The sequence below is a fragment of the Bombus vosnesenskii genome, unplaced genomic scaffold (assembly GCF_011952255.1).
Source record: "Bombus vosnesenskii isolate JDL3184/JDL3185 unplaced genomic scaffold, Bvos_JDL3184-5_v1.1 scf7180000013272, whole genome shotgun sequence".
Classification (NCBI taxonomy): Eukaryota; Metazoa; Arthropoda; class Insecta; order Hymenoptera; family Apidae; genus Bombus; species Bombus vosnesenskii.
Genome location: NW_022882930.1, coordinates 1,788,240 through 1,808,612, shown reverse-complemented (window position 1 = coordinate 1,808,612; position 20,373 = coordinate 1,788,240). Strand labels below are relative to the sequence as shown.

The following is a 20,373-nucleotide window of genomic DNA, read 5'->3' as shown; positions in this document are numbered from 1 at the left end:
AGCATTCGATGATATTTGGTAAAAGAACAGAACGGAACAAGAGATTACGTAATCTCGAAAGATGTTAAGTCTACGGCCGATAGATTAAAGGCTATCGAGCCTCTCCAAGTTGGTCTACTAAACGTCCGTCTAGATTGACAAAACTGTGAAGAAATCGCCAGTCAGCAGGGCCACTTTTGAATATAAAATTTTCCATTGCTTATTTATAGCTATTTTTTGCATATCATAATAATTTTTTATGCATATTTATGAGAACACGTGTGCTAATGTTAACACACGAGTTTTGCGGATTACGACAACTTCCGTTCAATACTTTTATCGCATTAATTGATGGTATATTTTAATTGTAATTTGCTAAAGTTTTCCTTGAAACTGAAATAAGATTAGCATAATACGTAGTTAATGCTTCTTTTTATATGAATTATTCTTTAACTATGATCACGTGGTAACAGCAATGAATATTTCACTCTTTCGAAAGAGACATATGGGAAAATTCAATTGCAACAATCTCAGTTTCTTTCCTAAGTTAAACAGAAAAGATATAAAACTAGATTAAATCCTAAACAAAAAAAGAAAAAGATTCCAGATGCGTGTAGCAGTATTAATTCTCTCAACACATATCCAGGAAGATAATATTTTGAACTTCTCTTCAAAATGATGTTCTACATTATCAACAAGGATGCAGATATTGATGAGACTACGATAATTAGTAGCAGAAGCAACGTTTAACCACGAAATAAGCGTATCTTGGTGGTATCAGTGGCTGGTCCCTTCCTATTATAGGATAAAATCCAACATATCTTAATGGCCGAATTATCTGAGTTCATGTAGATAGAAATTATCTGAGATCTCCCACGACCAGGTAAGGTTACTTTTTTTTTTACAATACCGTGTTATCTTATCAACGCTCTTGAAGGCAGAGCAAAATCAGAAACTACTTTTTCTTTTCTCATAAATAAATGGCGACACGTAATTAACCGTACTACATAGACGGTAGGTTGGTAAATAGTGTCTATAAATGCTAATAGAGAATATTATGCAATAGAAACTTAAAGAACGATGTAACCTACCAGATAATAATTTGTAAACAGTGTCTATTTCGAGCGAGTAGAAATTGACTTTAAATAAAAGGAAACAAATATTTAAATATTTTAGTGGACGATAACTAATTCAAATGGTCCGCAATTTAATTAAATAATTTTATTTTCTTCCATTTTTGCATGCACTTTATTAATATACACTTGAAATAATATGTACACATATATCCAGAAGAATATAGTTAGATAATACATTATTACACGTACAGTAAATTTTGGCAGTGATGCTTAATCGCTAAGTTTGTCTTTCACGTGATACAAAGTATGCACTGAACGAATATCATAGGCATAATTGTATATTGCGATCTTTTTATATATTATCGTATCAATGGTAAATATCGGTGCGATGTTTATGTGACGAATCTTTATTTCTTATCTATTCTCTAGAAACAGAAATAGTGAAGGTCTCCGAACTATTGAATTTAGAAATCTTTGGGATATATATAAATATAATAACTTAATCAGCAGTTATCAATCGTCGATAGGTGGATCTAGCCAGTCGATGAGCCTTCCAGTCAGCTGTATAAACTATAATATGTACATCTTACACTCTTTATCTCGAAAGTATAACCTGTGATATAACAAGTGCCCAAACGCTATCTCTTGTGGATTGAAATAACGAATGATTTTTGGGATGTGTTTAATTGGATCGTTCGAAATATGGATTAGAATTAGCTATGATACATATGACGCCACATATGTAATACGTTGCTGCCGTCTGATCGAATTAATGATAACAGAATATCACTGGTAAGTATAGGTTGCATGTAACACGCGTTTTTTTAGACATCTTATCAGCGAATAAAATTATACGAAGTACGAGAGCGCGTGTTGGAGATTAAACTGCTAATGAAATCATTTACAATGTCGTTGAAGTTCAATTATTGCTACATAACGGTTAGTACATTATATAAGTTACCATGCAGTGTGGTAAGTTTATAATGTAAAGTGGCAAAGGATTCACTGAAAATTTTTGTTTATACAAAGACATGATTAATGATGCTTTGCAATGTGGTGACAACAAACAGATCTATGCTTCGGTTCATCTATATCGTATGCGTAATCAGCTAAATATATATGAAAGAGCCGAGTGTGATATTATACATGGATAGTCGTCAATTGCGTATTTGATTGCGTCTAAAATTGTAAAAGTTATACTATTTCCATTGTAATATGCTTTATAATATTATACAACAATTTACTATACATATGGAAATTATCTTTTTTGAAGAGTAACATCATATCAGAAAATAACAACTCCAAAATACACGTACAATAATATAAAACAATTACATAATTAGTTGACTATTGTTGTATCAAATCATCTAAGGGACCAGAATAGTAGTATTAATATTATAATACAACTCTGAAAATAGTATTATAGATATAAATATAATATAAATACATTATTAATAAGTGTAATGGTTATAAGTAGAATAACATTAGCCAAATATTTAAATGGTACTATATTTAAAATATCAGATAACGCTCTGATATAACTTTCATAAAAACTTCAATAAAAAATGAATGAGACCTCAATCGTAACGTAGTTTCCAAGGATACAATGATATTACGAAATATTTTCTTATTAATAATAACGAATTATATCTGTGCAGTAAATACAGTAATCATAACCGACACGAAATGAGTAAGAAAGCGTGACTCGTCGTAAGTGTCCGTTCAAAATCTACCGCCTTTGGCTTTCATGGCTGGGTGAGCGGAACAAGAAGCACACGCAGACCGTGGCTGCGCATGCGCAGTTTCAAGTAACTATAAGTGATCGTAGAGAGGTCGACATGTCGCGTGTGCCAGTTTTAACAATTTTGGGATCTACAGGATGCGGAAAATCACGTTTGGGTATCGAATTGGCTCGCAGATTTTCTGGAGAAATTATTTCGGCCGACAGCATGCAAGTAAGTGAAAAAACAATCGCTTATTGCCTTGTTCTTTCCATCGTGGTCCTTGTAGGTTAGGTGCGTATTTAAAAGTTGTTTATTACCAGTGAACTTTCGAAATAGAATACTTTAATTTCAATTCCTACAGAAATCCTAAACATACTACTTTATTAGCTAATCGAGAGACGATATATTAATCGTGGGAAATAGTTTGTTTATTGAAGCGATCGAATAGGTTGAAACCTATACTGTATATGCATCGTGCTATTTGACTTGCTCTTTCGCGTCCGAGTCTGTTTACGTTTTAATATGGAAACATAGAAACGGTTATTCTAATACGTCATATTTTATAAGGACAGAACATATTGAATGGCGTTTTGAAAAGCATTAATGTATAGGAATGTTGTTGTATACGTGTTATTACGCTCTCTTACAATTGCCTGCCAACTTTTATGCTCACTTGCATTTTAATTATATATTATTAACAGTAAATTTCTTTTTGTCTCATTTACGTGTATGATATAGTGCATGCTTTTTCCACAAGCGTATGTGTATACGACTGTTACATCGTAGATCGTCATTAGTAATTACAATTATTATACCAATTTATTGTGTAGGAACAAGAGAAAATGATTAACGTATTGTTGACCCAGAACTTAAAATTAATTATTTATAGAAATTAAAATACGAATCTGTATTATTTAATTTTTATTATTGCTATCACTTTTGTTCAATATAAATATTATATTCAACGTAAATAACATATAATAACTAATTTTTAACGAAAAAAAATATTTTCAATTGACGTATCTATGATAATAAATATTGCATATGTTATAATGTAGTACAATACTCTACGTAACAGTATTGCGTTATTCCAAACACATTTGTATTCGAAGACTATCACTATAATCACGTTTCCAGCGTTGAATGAAAATTATCGAATCACATGAGAGAACAGATTATGTACAGCGTTAAATGAGAGCGTACTTGCGGAACTAATCCATCTTGCTCTTTCTCTGCGACCCGTTTCCTATTATCTTTCGCATAGTCTAGATTCAGCTGCGTTACAAGAGCTAGTTTTCTCGATAGCTGCGGTCATAGATTTCAGCTTGGTAACTTTCGGAGAGGATTCGGAGTTAATCGTTCTAATTATCCTACACTTTCACATGTGTAAGGTAACCACGACGAGCGTTTAATTACAACGTCTGTGACATAGGGATGGCCCTTTCGTCGAAAATGTCGCGTTCGTAATTATCTTTTGACTGTTTTGTCGTTGGTCTTCAGACACGTATCAAGTTAGCGTTACGCGTTCCGTGCACGAACATTTAAATCCCACGATGGAGTCTTTGTATACTTGTCTTTATTGTTTCACGAAAGGAGACAACTTTTCAAATTTAATCCTGCTGTTCTCCTCGGGACACTATTAAATTGCTTAAATGAGATAAATAGATATTACCATAGTATAGGTAGTGGTTAAATGTTTGATTTTAGTATTTAATATATTTATATTTACATTTTTTATACTTTCTGTATATTTCATACTTCTTGTTAATAAAGTTTCGTAAATATGAAGAGAAGATATCTAAAGGGATATAGAAATGAAGAAAAAACGAGAAGAAAAACAGGATTAATGTGTTATTTTAATTAATTGTTTTATATTATTACAGTCAAGGTTTTCTTTTTGAGGTAGTTGAATAGGGAAATAATTTTTACATGTATTATTATAATTCAATGAATCATAGTTGTGTGTCTTAATTGTTTTGTAAATTGTTTTTATGAAAAAATATGAACTCTTTGGGTTCTTGAATATAAATGTTCAGTTTAACGTTTTGGAATATCAAATGTTTTTTGTATGCCAAAAGATTCATGAATGATTGCTGTTTCTTAACCCTGAATACTAGATTACTGAATGAATCTATGCGTGATTTATCGGGTAGTAAAACTCTTATCAATTTCAAAGAAATCGAGAAAAAGAGTCCTCGTCTAAAGAGCATATCATTTGATAATGAAGATGTTTTTAAAACCCCTACTTCTGCATTAGTTTCGTCAGCATTCAGAAGTTTTGCGATTTGATTTTATTGCATTAAGAGTATTGCAACACCGGAAGTTTGAATATTTTAGTTCTCTATTTGCCATACCATGATTTCAAAAGTGTTACTGTATCATTTCTATTTTTACATAACTTTGGAGATATTTAATATTGCTAATACCATTACGTTCGTTTTAATAAACAAGATCTACGAAACAATTGAAAATATGTCTATGATTCATAAAACTATTACAGTAATATAAACATTCAAATTGGATCTCAAATATCTATTTAACAATGATTGACCGTCCCTTAAAGAATATTTGAATAAAAGGAATTTGTTTGTTCGCCCCATCCTTCTTAAATCAGAGTATCGTTTTCAAAGAATTGCTTAAACGATTCTCAGAATCCCTTTGTACAAAGAACTTATCAAACAGATAAATGTAGTTACGTAAAGTGTTTCTCCAATTGACGCGTTATTTTTTCACTTTGCATATATGTATCTTCCGCATTAATGGATGGTCTTTATATCGCGCTTTATTAATATATCCGAGTGTGTTTTATTATCTCGTGGCCCGCAAAGCAAACTGTATAAATGCAAAGTAGTAAAGCTCGCATGATAGTCGTTATAAAGTAAGTGGATCGAATTAAACTTTGTCCTCTTGATGTGTGCATTACCCTGGAGGATCGTGGGACTTCCGGCCCTTTTTTGGCCGTTGAATTAGTATAGCCACTGTTTCCTTCACCCCGCTACTCGAAGAAAGTGAAAGCTACACGAACATCCTTCGTTAAAAAGTTTTCTGAGAATTTTTTTCCTCTCGGATCTTTTCTTCCTTGAATAACCGTTCTTTGACCAAACATATTATTATATTGATTCCGTGAATATATTCTTATTTCTTTCCTAACGTTTTCAGTTCACCTTCTTTTTTGTTTAGAAATTCAAATGTTATCTTCGTATTTTCATGTTTGTTCTTTATTAGACTGTATAGAAAAAATGGATTACTAAGTTGTTGTTTTTGTGACAATTAAATCAGACATGTTAAATACATGTAAGGAAAAATCGGGTTATTAGATTTTTTTTGTAGAAAAAATAGGAAGTTGTTAGATTTTTTGTAGGAAGAAATAACAAGTTAGTAAATTAGATATCTATATAGAATTTTTGTTCAAGGTGATATTAAATATTGTGTGCACTAGAGATTTAATACTAGCTTTTTAATATTAAATATTTCATTCAAGAAGAACTCATTTGAATGAACTATTCTGTATTTATTTTAACTGTTGTATATCGAATTACATTAATTAATGTTAATGAAATTGTTGTAAAATATATGTCCTTAAAATCATATTTAGTTAAAGAAAGCAAATGTATATCAACGGAATAAATAGAAAAAAAGTAAGAAAAATAAAGATAAAATCATCGAGTAGCGTAGCTTTTCCTTTCGTACAATTTTTCCACACATATTCCACACATATTTCCGAGGAACGTAAATTTTTCAGTGCACGAAGAATGTCGGACATAAATCACTACTTTACAACTTCACAGTTTTTCTATATCGTCGTCTACTTTCGCATTGACTCGTTTTAACTCGTCACTCGTCAATTTCGTTTTTAAGAGGCCGCTTTCGCACGTGACAACTCTTCACTCACTTATAAATCACGTGTTCTTCGTCATTGAGATATTTTCGAATCTGTCCTCAGACGATTTCCATTACTCTCATTTGTTACGCGTAACTACGATTAATCACCCCGAGCACTGATCTCTTTTTCCTACTCGCTGCCTACACGTTTTCAAAATCATGTTGTTCGTCTTTCCACACGGAGTTCCCCCGACATTTTATCTTCTCCCACGTTCCTTTGTCTCTGTATCATCGCCCGTAATTGACGGAGGATTTCCCTTCTAATTTGCGCAATCAGAATAAGCTTGAGATTCTGATCGTTAGAGCTGCATCATATTTCTTAATCGTCTCGCATGTTCGTTGCTAATGTCTGCGATTATTCAACGGAATTTTGTTCTATTGCGTTTTTTGTTTAGTCAGAATCTGAATAATTGTTGAAATCTTACGCGGATTTTTAATTTGATATCCATGTCGGTTACTAATTTAGATACATCATTATATATTATCCTTTATTGATTTATTGATCCATTGTGAATAAGAACCATTAATCCATTTAAGGCTAAAAGTCATTATTTAAAACAATCGTAAAATATTACATTTTTCTATGACTTTTGCTCTTTGCCAAAGCGATTACGTTATCTCTTTAAAAAAATGGTGTAGTTTCGAAGAAATTATCCTTAGTACTGGTATTTTCTCTCTCATCCTTTGATATGATGCAAAGAATAGGAAGATGCGTGTGAGCGTTATAAAGCTACATGTACGCATCAACACTCGAAAATTACATACGTTGCCTATCTCTATTACCACATGCTTACCGAGAAATCTACTTACATATATCTGTCGCTAGTTTCTATTTTTCCTCATGAGAATAAAAAACTAATCAATACTAATTTCCTTTCTCATTTCAAAGGTTAGTAATAGAACTATAATCTGCTAATGTGCAGCGAAGTATATTGTATGCACGTAGATGAATATATTTGAATGGTGTGGTGAAGTGAATTAGCAATGAAGTACAAATTCGCAGTATAGAAGAAAAAATGTCTGCTAACATTTTCAAATTAACATATCTCCTAAGCTTTTTACACATAAGTAGGTTAATATTATTCTTATAAAAAATGATTCAATAGAAATAGATGTTCATACGGTCATGCTATTGAAAGGGGTTAAAAGATTAGCATATCATTGCATACAACGCCTTTAGGTTATATAGTTTACTATACAACAGCGACTTGAATTTCGAACGTGAACTATTTAATTAGGCGATTAAAGGTTCATTTAGAATTAAACAAATTTCCCATACGATTGAAAACACCAACCAGTTGGTAACTAAGCGATTGGAGGTTCAACTGTGGGATTCAAAAATCTGTCAAATAAGCGAAAGTAACACGTAGTCGATTGTTTAACCGATTAAATGTTCACTTTACAACTGTAAGAATATCGCAAACGATTGAGAATACCATCCAGTTGACGATGAAACGGTTAAAGGTTCATTTACGCAATTCAGAAATTTCTCAAACAACTGAAATTACTATGTAGTTGATATCTAACTGATTAAAGGTTCGTTTTAGAATTCAAAAATCTTCCAAACGATTGAAAGTATTATTTAGTCGAGTCACACGCGTGTAACAATACGAATGGTCATAAAACGTGGTGACCGAAACGTCAAAACGACATTTGGTTGTGTGCATAAATTACGGTGGCTTGACCGTATGTGCCGGGGAAACCCGGACAGAATCGGACACGTGTCTGCCCACACGCAAGACGAAAAAAGATATCTGCAAATTTTGTGGCGACGGGAACCGCCTCTGAGATTCTTCCTACACTCTACAACTCTGCACGATCGAGGATCGAGGACCAAGTGGTGGTCCTCTCCGTGGAATTATAGATCGCGTTCGTCGAGGGAATTGTTTTTCCACTGGTTTTGGTGACGAATACTCCAGGGACAGTGACACGACAGTCGTTCCTCGTCGATGCTCTAAAGCGGAGTGATTTTCGAGCTGCCGATGAACAGAGGAACCTTCTGGTTGGCTGGTTCTCAGGGACGAATCGATGGGACGTTACGCGATGCGGAGAAGTCGATGAACCGAGTGCTGTACGAGTTCTGCTCCAAAGTCCCACCGGCGTGTCTTTGGCCGAGCATTTGGCCCATTGAATCTTAATATCGCGTCGTGTCAGGTCACGTAGGAATTCGAATGAGCGCACGAGTTCTTTGAAATTATTCGTTTTAGGCGACACGATCGGATTATAGGTGTGGAATTTTGGAAAGTTTAGATTTACGTGGAAGTTTGCGAACTGTTTAGGAATTGCTAATATTTATTTAGACTTGCAGATTTTTATGCATTTTTTAGAAATTTTGTGCAGAAGTGCATAGAATGCACAGAGTGTTAAAAACGTGGCGGTAAGTGCATTATATGGCGATCGTTATAATGATTGAAATATACGAATGCACGAAGAGCAGTTGATTTTATTGTTTAAAGGATCAGCTGGTTAATTACGTCTCAGGAGCAAAATGTTAAAAGGAATGATAAATTAGTATACGTATCTACACGTCGCGTTTGTCAGAGTAGTTATTGTTACACTGGAAACCTTGTATTCCATTTCCTACTGTGTCCGCCGGTGTATACTGCTTCTCACCGTGACTTCGTTAAAACTTTCACACGCGAGCTGCTTCATTGAGATTTTCTCGTTGATAGAGAGTCTGACGTTCCATTGATTTAAAGCGCTCATAGGAAGGAAATGAAGGAAATAATGGTGGCACAAAGTAGGACATTATTCGTACAATGCTGTTCACGTAATATTCCAACATTTATACGTAACATCGTTTCACTAATTTTTGATTACATGAATATTCTTATTAATTTTTCATTAACTCATATACGTTTTAATTATTTATTGCTATGTATATCATTGTTATTAAATTAACATAGCTTCGTGAAGAAATGTAAATTGGATATTTACAGAAAAATCGTTTCGCATTTCTACAGTGCTACCCATCGTAACTAAGGAATGACGTAATGCAAGTGTAATGAAATACGCTTCTCTTACGAAATTCCGCGTAACGACTCCAACCTCACGGATTTAATACATTATTTTACATATTCTAGGGCAGGCGTACTTGAGTTAAATCTGTGATTCAAACTTTGCTTCCTACATTAACGCGAGTGCACATGTACCGAACGAGCATTCAACTCTATCATTTTGGGAATAAAAGTTGCTTAAAGGAGCATGCTTTTACAAAAAAATTCATTTGATTAATTAGATCGATAGCTCACTCTCCCTTACATCGATCGTTACGAAAAATCGGTGCACTATTTGCCCCATGGAAATAAGAGTGTTTCCATTCTTTCCTCAAGACTTCAGAACTTTAGTTCGTTATTCAACAAAGGCCACGATGTAATTTGCGATCTATTAGACTCGTGGGATAGATTAAGCCAGCGAATCATGAACAATGCGGGCTCGAATCACTCTGTTCGAAGTTCAATGGATTCGTGTAAGATGTCGATGTGAAGCAAATAATTTTTCTGCCTCTTGTATGTATGTACAAAAAAGAAAAAAAAAGAAGGAATGGCAGAGAAAAAAGCGTTTTATCTTAACGAAATCAAAATGTTATTACGTATTAGCCATCGCCATTTTCCGTACACTCAAACTGTGTAAAACTCTGTGCGTTGTTAACAACTTATTTTATATTTTTAGCAAACTTCAAAAATTCTGTCACGCTAAAAGGAAATTTAGATTTTACCTTTGATCATTCAGAAGATAGAAAATAGCAATAATACAATTAATAGAAACGATACTCGAAAATATTCAACTCTCACATTTTCCATTGCAAATAATGAACTGCCATGAATGTCGAAATTAGTGACCTATCTTGACCTAGTCCCATTTAGGTCTTTTCACTGTGAAGAAAGTGAACGTTTCCACGGAACTCTCTTTTCTTACCGGCGCACGCTGCAACAATCTTTTTCGTTGTTCAAGCAAAGCGATATGCACGCAACGAGTGGTTTGCAATTTCTGTAATAGCGTAAACGGCCGGTTATTTAATTGTCAACGGTTATAGCATTCGTTTAGGAATTTAATAGTACCTCAGTTACAAATTGCGAAACGTTGCATTGCCACGGGTTCCCTTTCTTTTCTTTTTTCTCTTACAAACCATGGGGACATTTAACGATTGCCGCGCGTTCGCCCGGATTTCTTGTCTCTCGGTTGAGAAATTGGTTTGTGCAATCTGTCGTCCGATCGATATCGATAGAGGTCGCGTCTGCGATTGCAGTTAGCGTTCAATGCTAACCACTTGCACTTTTAACATCTCTCGTACATTTTGCGTTTGTTTCATCATTTGGAAAAAAAGTATTTACTAATTATAATTGTCAGGTATTTACGCTCGTTGTACTTTGTGTTCTTTCTCTCGTCTTTGTCAGATGTGTTTATTAATGGACAAGGGGTCGCCGTTGATCGTTTTGAAGGGTTTAATTGGGATTAATGTGCATTTGGTTGTAATGGAGTGTTTCTGTTATTGTGCTAATGAAGTGTTTGACGACACGGTGGTAAATGAAGTCAATGGCTTGTTTGAATTGCGCGAGGTAGTTGTCTTAAATTATATTAAAACAGACAAATTTTCATGGTCAAATTTTATTATGATTTATACTAATATATTAATACTATATCTCTATCTACATACATAATATTATAAATTGTTTAACTATATCTACAGGTTTTTTTTACAAAGTTACTGACGTAATTAACGTACAATCGCACTTCATTTGCCATTGCCTAATTAAAAATTCAAGATATCTGGCTTATCTGTGTGACAGTTTATCCGTTGAAAGAATTGCATAGCTTCAAATTTTCGTGGAATACGTGATCAAAAGAATCATTCTTAAGCATATGATCTAAAAATGATTCAAACAGCTGAGTCTGTATAATTATTTTGTTCTAAATAATAATCAACAATCACAGGCTGCCACTGTTGCGTCTCGCCTGGAGAAATTTCATTAATTAGAACCGGATAGAATCTCTACTCCAAAAAGATCGTGTCGATGGTCAAGGAATTTCAAACTGGTTCTCTGTTCTCTCTTTTCCTACTTCCTCTTTTTTTTTTTAGACCACCGATGCTCTACGACGTTTGTTGATAGTTTATCACGACAGTGACCCGTGGAAGGCAACGGACCGCGGTCCTTGAATTCAAAATAGTTTTCGTCGTTTCGGCTGGAGAAACGGCTGCGTGCTGAGCATGAAAAACTTCCGTTCTTGTCCGTGAGAATGGCGCCTCAAATTACGGAAAGCAAAATTTGTCGAACATGAAAGCGTTAATCGAATTTTCTATCTTTAGTTCAAGGGCTCGGGAACTTTTCGTTACAATCGATTCTACATGCTTTTCAACTCGATTTTTGTTTCACTCGATATTCGTTGAATTTTCGTGCACTGAAACGTGATGAAAAGTCGAAACATAGCCACCAACGTTGTTGTATCAGATTATTTCAAGATTTCCTGGTGAAATTTTAGGAAAATTTATCCTTAGATGTATAATATCGTCATTAACTTGGCAATAGTAATACAAAAAAAAATAGCATGGATTATTCGACTATCTTTTTGTAGTTTCGTGACACGTAAGTTAGTATCTAGGTCTTAATGACAATATTATTATAGATCTATGTTTGTTTCTTTCAAAATCAATTTCTTAAGACTGCTACATAATTGGTAATTTATGACTTGTAAAATTGCGATAACAGCGTTGGTTTAATCGTGTATGAAGATCCTGAAGATATAATTATTTCGCTAGAATAATAGTAATGATAAGTATAGATTCGAGGTGAACGATCGTTACGAGTCAGACTCTCGACTCTTTAGAAGAGCAGAATGACGCATTTTCACTCGACCTTTTCTAAAATTATGAAAATGTTCCTAACTACTTAGTAGTAGTTAGGAGTTAGTCTCGTACTAATTCTTCCTATTTACATCGAACTCTCATTAATCGTGCCACATTAGTGCCATGCAGTGTGCTACTTTACCTACATAAAATATACGAAATCGATAAAAGTGATTTAGCACATAATGTTTCAATAGTAAGCGCGATAATAGATTCTCTAAGTTGAAACTGTACAAATACGATGATATTTGATGTCTTCTTTCATGTATAATGTTTTATATCGATGCTCGAGTTGCATTCGATACGGTATTTAATAAATAATTTACGCTTAAGGGGGGATTCATCGTGTTCACGGCTTATAGCGATAATCGCGTCTGGTTTATTATGAACGATACGAAAATTGCGGTAAAAATCGTGAGTTACAGCTGGTCACGTACGTACAAGGCACTTGAACAACCGGTTTTAAATCCACGAGGTGATGACGCGAAATTTACGGGGCTCCTTTTGTCGACGTAGCCCTTGAGCAGGCTCACGACCGATGTTTCATTAGATTGCCGCGCTATATTCGCTGTTATCCTCGAGAAAATTATATTTTTTCGTTTCTGTATCTCTATCGTTATTGACAGAAATCGATTGGATATAAATTTTCCAATCGTTCTTTTATATTCAGGTCTTTTCGCAACCAGAATTACAATTTTACGACATAAAACGTTATCCTGTATTAAAATTGTGAAACGAGATCTTCTTTATATCAATTTATTTATTTCTGGAAGGATCTGATTTAATAAAGTAATAAAAAGTATATAAAATATATGAAATAAGATTTAGTTGCCACTATTTTATTGCGAATTAATATTATTGCGATGTATCGTCTTTATGAAACGAATCGAAATCGTTGAATAAATTTTTTGTTGATTCTGAGAAAGGAAACTTTGCGAACAATCAAATTGCTATCATATTTGCATATAATATATAGAAATTGTAATTTCTGATCACTATTTTTGTGGCGAAAATATCGATGCGTTTGAGTGTCTGAAAGGAAACGCTACTAAGGCATTTAATTTTTTGATTAAAGTGGGACTAAGAGTTTCAAAGTTTTATTATCGAGGGGGACAGAGACGAAGAATTACTAAACAAATTATTCATCTTGCTCTTTGAATATTAACTATATTACTTCCGCCTTATGTTCAAATTTATCTCATAATTTACAAATAAACTAACAAATTCTGTTTCACTCTTCGAAATATTTCTCGTCGAAAACAACGATTCTGCTGGGAACAATAGAAGCTGCATTTTGGGGCTTGTGTTAAATTTAATCTAAGAATAGTCTAGCCGATTCAAAATGACCCGCAGCTCGTCAATTGAAGGGCTGAGTCAGAAAAGGGGGCTTACAGACCCCATAACTTTGCGGCCCATGGCTCCCTTCTAATTTCCAACCCTGCAGTTTTCTTCTTGCTAGTGGTTAGTAATTTTCCTCCCCATTGCGATCCATTCTTTTTCATTTGCTATTTTTCTTTCGTCGTCGAACACTTTTTACTAGTCATTCTTCATCTCTGCCAATTTAATGCGTTCTTGTAACGAATATTTTTATAAAATTAATAATTCGAAAATTAAAGGTTAACGTAGATTAAAGTAACGCGGGTTGTAAATAAATCTTGTAAATTATCAAACAGCTCAATTAATACCAGTGCTTTGTTCTATATTTTTAAATATATATTTGAAATAATTCAGAAAATGATTATAATTTAATTTTCGAATTAATTTTTAAGGAGGAGTGTAAATCGATTAGGAATGTCCACGAAATAATTATAAAAGAATTATAAGATTATCAAGTGTTCGTAAGGCGAATGGAAATTTTGCGATCGTCCAAAAATATCGAGAGACACGGAACGGAATATTTAACTTAATTTTCTTTGGGTTTGTTGAATCAAGATATTGCGTAAGCTCGGTCTGACATTATTATTGCCTGTTTGCAGTATACGTTGATTTAACGAAGTATTGTTTATTCTTTGTTGTGTCTGCATGTCTTAATTTCAGCGTAAAAGCGTCGTACCGTTTGTACAGCTGATTCAATGAATTTTGTAATACTTTCTTTCGTACACGTTGACCTCGATATTTCGTTGATCTTTCTGGTTTCTGAGATACCAATAGATCATCGTCGTTCGCGTCTCTATGTAAAAAAGTTTATTTTTCTGGATCTTTAACCAGACAACTGGCCATTATATTGTGCCGACGATAAACGTAAGTCGTTCTGTTTAAGTAATATCTCAGGAGACGTAGATTTACCGCTAGTTTCTGCGATTTATCATTTTTTCTGACGATATATAAGATTGCCCTTAGAAATCTAGTTAACATTTTTCCATAGCCTCCTGCAATTAATTTAATACATCGAGTACAATTACAAAGGCTAATTATCAATAACTTTGAAGAAAGGAGAATTCTTCAAATTTATTTGTGTCAGTTATAATAGATAATATATGAAGCATGATTACCGTTGCTTTTTAATTATAGAAATTTATCCTGGAAGATGATTTTAGAATTTTCATAAAATTACTACCTTTTTTTTCGCGAGGAGGGGAAAATAATCTGCTATGAAATAAACACACACACGCGCGTGCGCATATATTTATATATATATAAATAAATTAAAGAGTAATTTAAAAAAAATAAGTAATAAATTACTGCCAAATTATACGTGCGGTTCTAGATAGAGGCATCAAATTACCATGTATTTCAAGCTTTTATAATCTAAATGAAAAGGTAGACGCAAAGGCATTCATTTAGGATTCGTCATGGAAATGGTAACAATGTCGTTGGAAATTAGTTGTTAGACAAAAGTTTTACTGACAAAAACGAATGACTTTCTCAGAAGTTTTTTCTATCAATCGTTAATCAGATTCGCCGATAACACAGCCCATTCAATGACGGTTTAGATCAGAAGAAACGGATGTGTCATACATTTCTTGATTATGGTCCTCAGAACGAGTTTATTATATCCTTATGATTAATGCACTCGACTCTGTACTTATTACTAAGAATCGTATAAGTAGTACTTCATCGTGGTCGTGTGGTGCTGTTGTATAATCAGCGGCTGATTATGTCGTTACATAATGTTACAATTATTCATAAGCAATCAGAAAAACAATACTCTTTTATTCCATTCCATTCCCGTTAGAAAATAATAAAGCGATTTATGAACAGTTCGCCGCCATTCTTCGTCATTTTCTTCACGATTGCCGTGTCATCGTTAAATCGTGGTCATGGTCGTGAAATAACTAGCGAAGGTATCAATTCGTTATGGACTTTTTTAATTATTTGGATTGACAAATCGTAGGTAAAAGAGTATTTGAACCTTTTTGTTCCTTCCTTTTAAGTATTTGAATCTTTTTACGTTTAATAATTATTTCTTAAAGCGATCGTTTTATTTGTACAATTGCTTTTTAAACGAAATTCGTATCGCGTAAGAAGAGGAACATGCATTTTAACGATATGAAATCTGATATTGTTACCAAAAAATTTACTACAGTTCGACTAATGTGTGGCTACAAATCAAACGATGTAAATGTCACGAAAGTCGATAAAACAAGCAGGAAAGAAAAAGAAATTAAGGGAAGATAGTTCGTAGAACGAGACGAGCGGTATTTAATGAAAGTTTTTCTGGTCCAACTACGTGGGCGAGCGTGGTTTGACAGAGTAATAACAGAAATACGCACCGGTTTCGCAGGTCGTCGACCTTAAAGCACCACAGGTTTTTCGCCTTAATATACTTAAATTCGTGACTAACGCATCTGGAGAGACACTCGATGGAATTTGCAATAATACCAGCGAATTAATGTACATTACTTTGACCTTTTACGTTTTCTCGTCTTATTTTAGCGCGAAGGTATGCTTACAGGAAAATTGCAACATCTTTGATTCGATAATTGATATTTCAATGTCTTATTTCGCGATTAAAACGTGAGATCAATTGTTGATACGCCTTCTCCTATTTAGGGTGCATTCTTTCGTATTATTTTTCCTTGTAGCCTTTATGAACGTTAGAAAATGATCTAGAAGAGTATTTTCATGATTTACGAATATATCGGTGAGAAACGTTATAAAATTTGGATATCGTAAGTGATAAAAAAATAATCTTGCGATCTTATAGAAAAAATTCTCAATTCAGAGTCTCGGTTCCGCAATGATTTAGACGTTTAAAGTTCGCTGGTTTAAAGTTATCAAATCACTTGTTTTACTTTATCTACTAAGCGCCAAGTATGAAAAAAATGCGTAAAAGGATGTGCTTGGAGATATTAGATAAAAAATGAAACTGAAACTGCAACTTTAATCTGAAATGCTAGACGTGACATTTAAACGAACAAAAAATAAGAAATAAGATTAAGATAATGTTCGATACAAATCATCATTAATCTATTTCATGCTCTTTCACAATATGTATCGCTTATAAACATAATCCATCGACATCGTTCAACAATGTCTATCTTATCTGTAACAACCGCTGATATCATAATACCAGAACCGTGAGTTCCGTAACGAGATTAAAACGTTTAATTGAATCGACCATCGAGGATTCTTGAAACAATGTTCAAGTGTCTTCGTTTCTACGAACTTTTTGCTTTTTACCTTGTAACGAATTCCAACAAATTCAGCGCTTGTAATATCTCCATGATTTTATGATTTATTGATTTTTCATAAATATCATTTTTCCACAGGAGAAATTTAAATACAGAATATGTAATCAGAAAAGGAAAATCGTTGAAGTTTGTGTAAAACCAAATATTTAGATTTCTCTTAAGACTTCAGGCTAGGAATGGATTCATATAATTTTTAGAAAAATGTTATATACTCTTTATAGAAATTTCGATAGAAGCTAGACACAGTATTCAAATGTTATACAGCTGTCCATACAAATTTAATCATGCATACTTTTCGAAAGTTTTTACAGTTTCATTGCTAGTAGCCTATAAGGAACATTCTACATATTTTTCGCATAAATAATTTTATAAGGATGTGGAATAAGCAGTAAAATTTAAATCTATCTAATTATGTAGCTACGTGTTTTGCACGTGTAATTTGAAATGATTTACATAACTCTTGACTAATCAAAAACTTGTGAACTCTGTTCCCCCATCAACTGAAAACATCCGTACGAAGACACCATAACGTGATCAAAAGTGGACCTTGCGAACCACGAGATCCTAAAAAAATCACGTTATCGTTAATTAGAGCTTTCTCGATAGGACAAAAATAGCTGACCAAGATAAACAGAGTAACACGATGAACTCGCGTCGTACGATGCAATGGGATGTCGGTTTGCGCGCACGCCCGATAATGTCCAGGTTAATTAAATGCGGTAACCAGGTGCTAAACCAGAAACCAGATCTCACGGCGAGGTAGGCCAGGACGTCGCCTCGAGAATTCCACGATCACGAACGGCCGCGAAAGATCTAGCGACGCGACGGAGTCTCGTCGATCGCACGTGAATGGGATTTAGAATGCCTCGTGATCGACGATCGTACGTAGCCGATGACCTCTTCGAGGAATGGTTGCGCAATTGCTACATCAAGGTCGTGCTTCCAGTTCTCCAAGGTTGGAACGGTGAACCATTCGAATCGTTTCTCTTCGATCTTTGCTATTCCTGTCTACGCGTACGTACCTCTTCCATGACCGATCGTCTTATTTCGATCTGTCGATGCGAATTATTTTTGTCACTTTGTTACTGGTTACTGGTAGCGATGTGCTGTGAAAAAGTTCGAATCTCATCGAATACGTAGAGTATCGGTCATTTTGTAAACTACGAATGTTTATGCAAATTCATATTCTTATGAACACAAATAAAAAGATAGAACGTTAACAGAAATTTGTTTCATCCGAATAAATTGTATAATGTGTACTATTACTTTGCTTACTTTATATATTTTTGCATATTCCAGTTCGAGCACGATCGGATATTAAAAACTTTTAAAAGTCTCGATAAAACTTGAATCTCGAGTCTTGATAGGTCTTGGTCCTTAATGTTTTGATATGTCTTACGATAAGCTCGGAGAAATTCATTTTATGCGATATATATATCGCTGTGCATCGTAATAACAAGCGGATTTTCCGTTTCATAAGTTGCTTAGCCGCTTGCTTTCATGTCAATTCTTATTCCGCGAAATATCGATGAATGTTAATTCGCTGACGACGATATGTAACGCGTCATTTTTCCTGCGCGATCCGCAAATATTACGGCATTCCCCGTTTTATCTTGCCCAGTGAGTCAATGAGTCAATTACCGTAAAACATTGAGATCTACAGAGGTGATATTACCCAGAGGTCATTAGCGTTCTGAATTCTTCCTCGTCTTCGCCATTCAACGACGTCCTACTTCGTTAATATGCGTTCTGCGACTAAAATTTCAGGCGTGTTTCTTTAAATTGCATCTCGGTTTAATCACAGTATATAGAAATTCCTTCCGACTACAATTTTTCGAACGCACAAGTTCATCTGCGAAGTTCATGAAGGTTTACGAAAGATTTCCGGATATAAGTATAATTATTCATAAAAATTGCAAAGAAAAATATAACATTTGGAGGAAATTTTATAGATGCTAGAAGAGCTCGATTTTGTTTCGTCGAATTTATAAAATTTGTAGATTTGTATCAGAAAATAGACCAAGAATTATTGTTTTGAAAGTTTAAAAATAAAAGAACAAAGGAAGCCAGTTCTTTAAAGCGTCAGGAAAATTATGATTGAAAGCAAGAAAAATTATTTGGATATATGAATTTTTCAAGAAATTATTCGACAAGGTAAGAGATTATTCGAAAAGAAATGTAGCTGTTGAGTAATCAAAAGAGGGTCACCGAATGTTAATTATGTTAGGGTTCTAAATTAATTGGTAAGATATAACGGTAATGAGAATAATACAATGTATCCTAAGATTCATTCATAAGAACAAAACATTTCCGTTTGGTAGATCGTATAAGACCTTTTCACACTATTGTGTTTCAAAAGATAATCTCCTATTTTCATGATTAGATCGCATTTAAGGTTCCTTAGCTGCGATGATACTTGGCATTTTTAAACTATGCGTGGTTTTTTAATAGGCCATAAGGTGGAAAATTGATTATATGCGTCATGTCGCATGGATATTAAACTAAAAAAGTTGCTAATGATCGATCGTTTTCTCGGTGTTTCAACGCGATACATAACGACTTGTTTAATTAAACGAGAAATTAATTACACTTAATAGTTTCCGCTGTTATAGAAGTTGCGATTTCTTTCGCGATACATTAATTACGAATTTTAGTTATCTCAAATATTTGTTACATATAACGCTAAAAATAATAAATCCATTCCTGTACGATTGAATTACCCAAATGTTTTACAAAAGTCGAGCATAAAAGCTAAAATACAAATAAAACCATCGGGCAAGAACCCAACTCCGGTTGTGCAAAAACAGAATCGTTGAACGTGTAATCTCGTTAGTATTGGAAGTAGCGATGGATTCAAGTATGTCGCAAGGATATTGGCCAACTAAATACGAATCCTGTATAAATATTTCGAGAAAAAAAAGGAAGGTACTCTGGTACTCTTAAATATAATCAACCATTGGTCGAATAGATTGAAAACTTCACGAGCATCTCGACAGAAATTCTCTATTCCACTATAGCAATTTCCTGTACAATCTAGTTATACTATACTTGGTTAATAATTGATCATATTCGCCTTGCAGAGGCATATATAATACTTCTTTGACTCTCGTGATTCGACTAGGGCTTGTAAGAATATCGATTCATTCTAATATCGAAATAAATAAATAGACGTAGATAGATTTTCGAAACATTCAGGTACAAAGAACAAACTATTATGTGTTACGAGTAAGTGT

At 33.9% G+C, this 20,373-nt stretch overlaps 1 protein-coding gene across 1 annotated transcript in view; it reads left to right on the top strand.

Annotated features, from left to right (window-relative positions):
• The first annotated feature begins 2,813 nt into the window (after positions 1-2,813).
• LOC117231281 (tRNA dimethylallyltransferase) overlaps positions 2,814-20,373 on the top strand; it is a 116,536-nt gene continuing 98,976 nt past the window's right edge. The window contains exon 1 of the mRNA XM_033489583.1: positions 2,814-3,010. Coding sequence (XP_033345474.1) covers positions 2,894-3,010 — 117 coding nt within the window. The 5' untranslated portion in view covers positions 2,814-2,893. The remainder of the gene's footprint in view (positions 3,011-20,373) is intronic.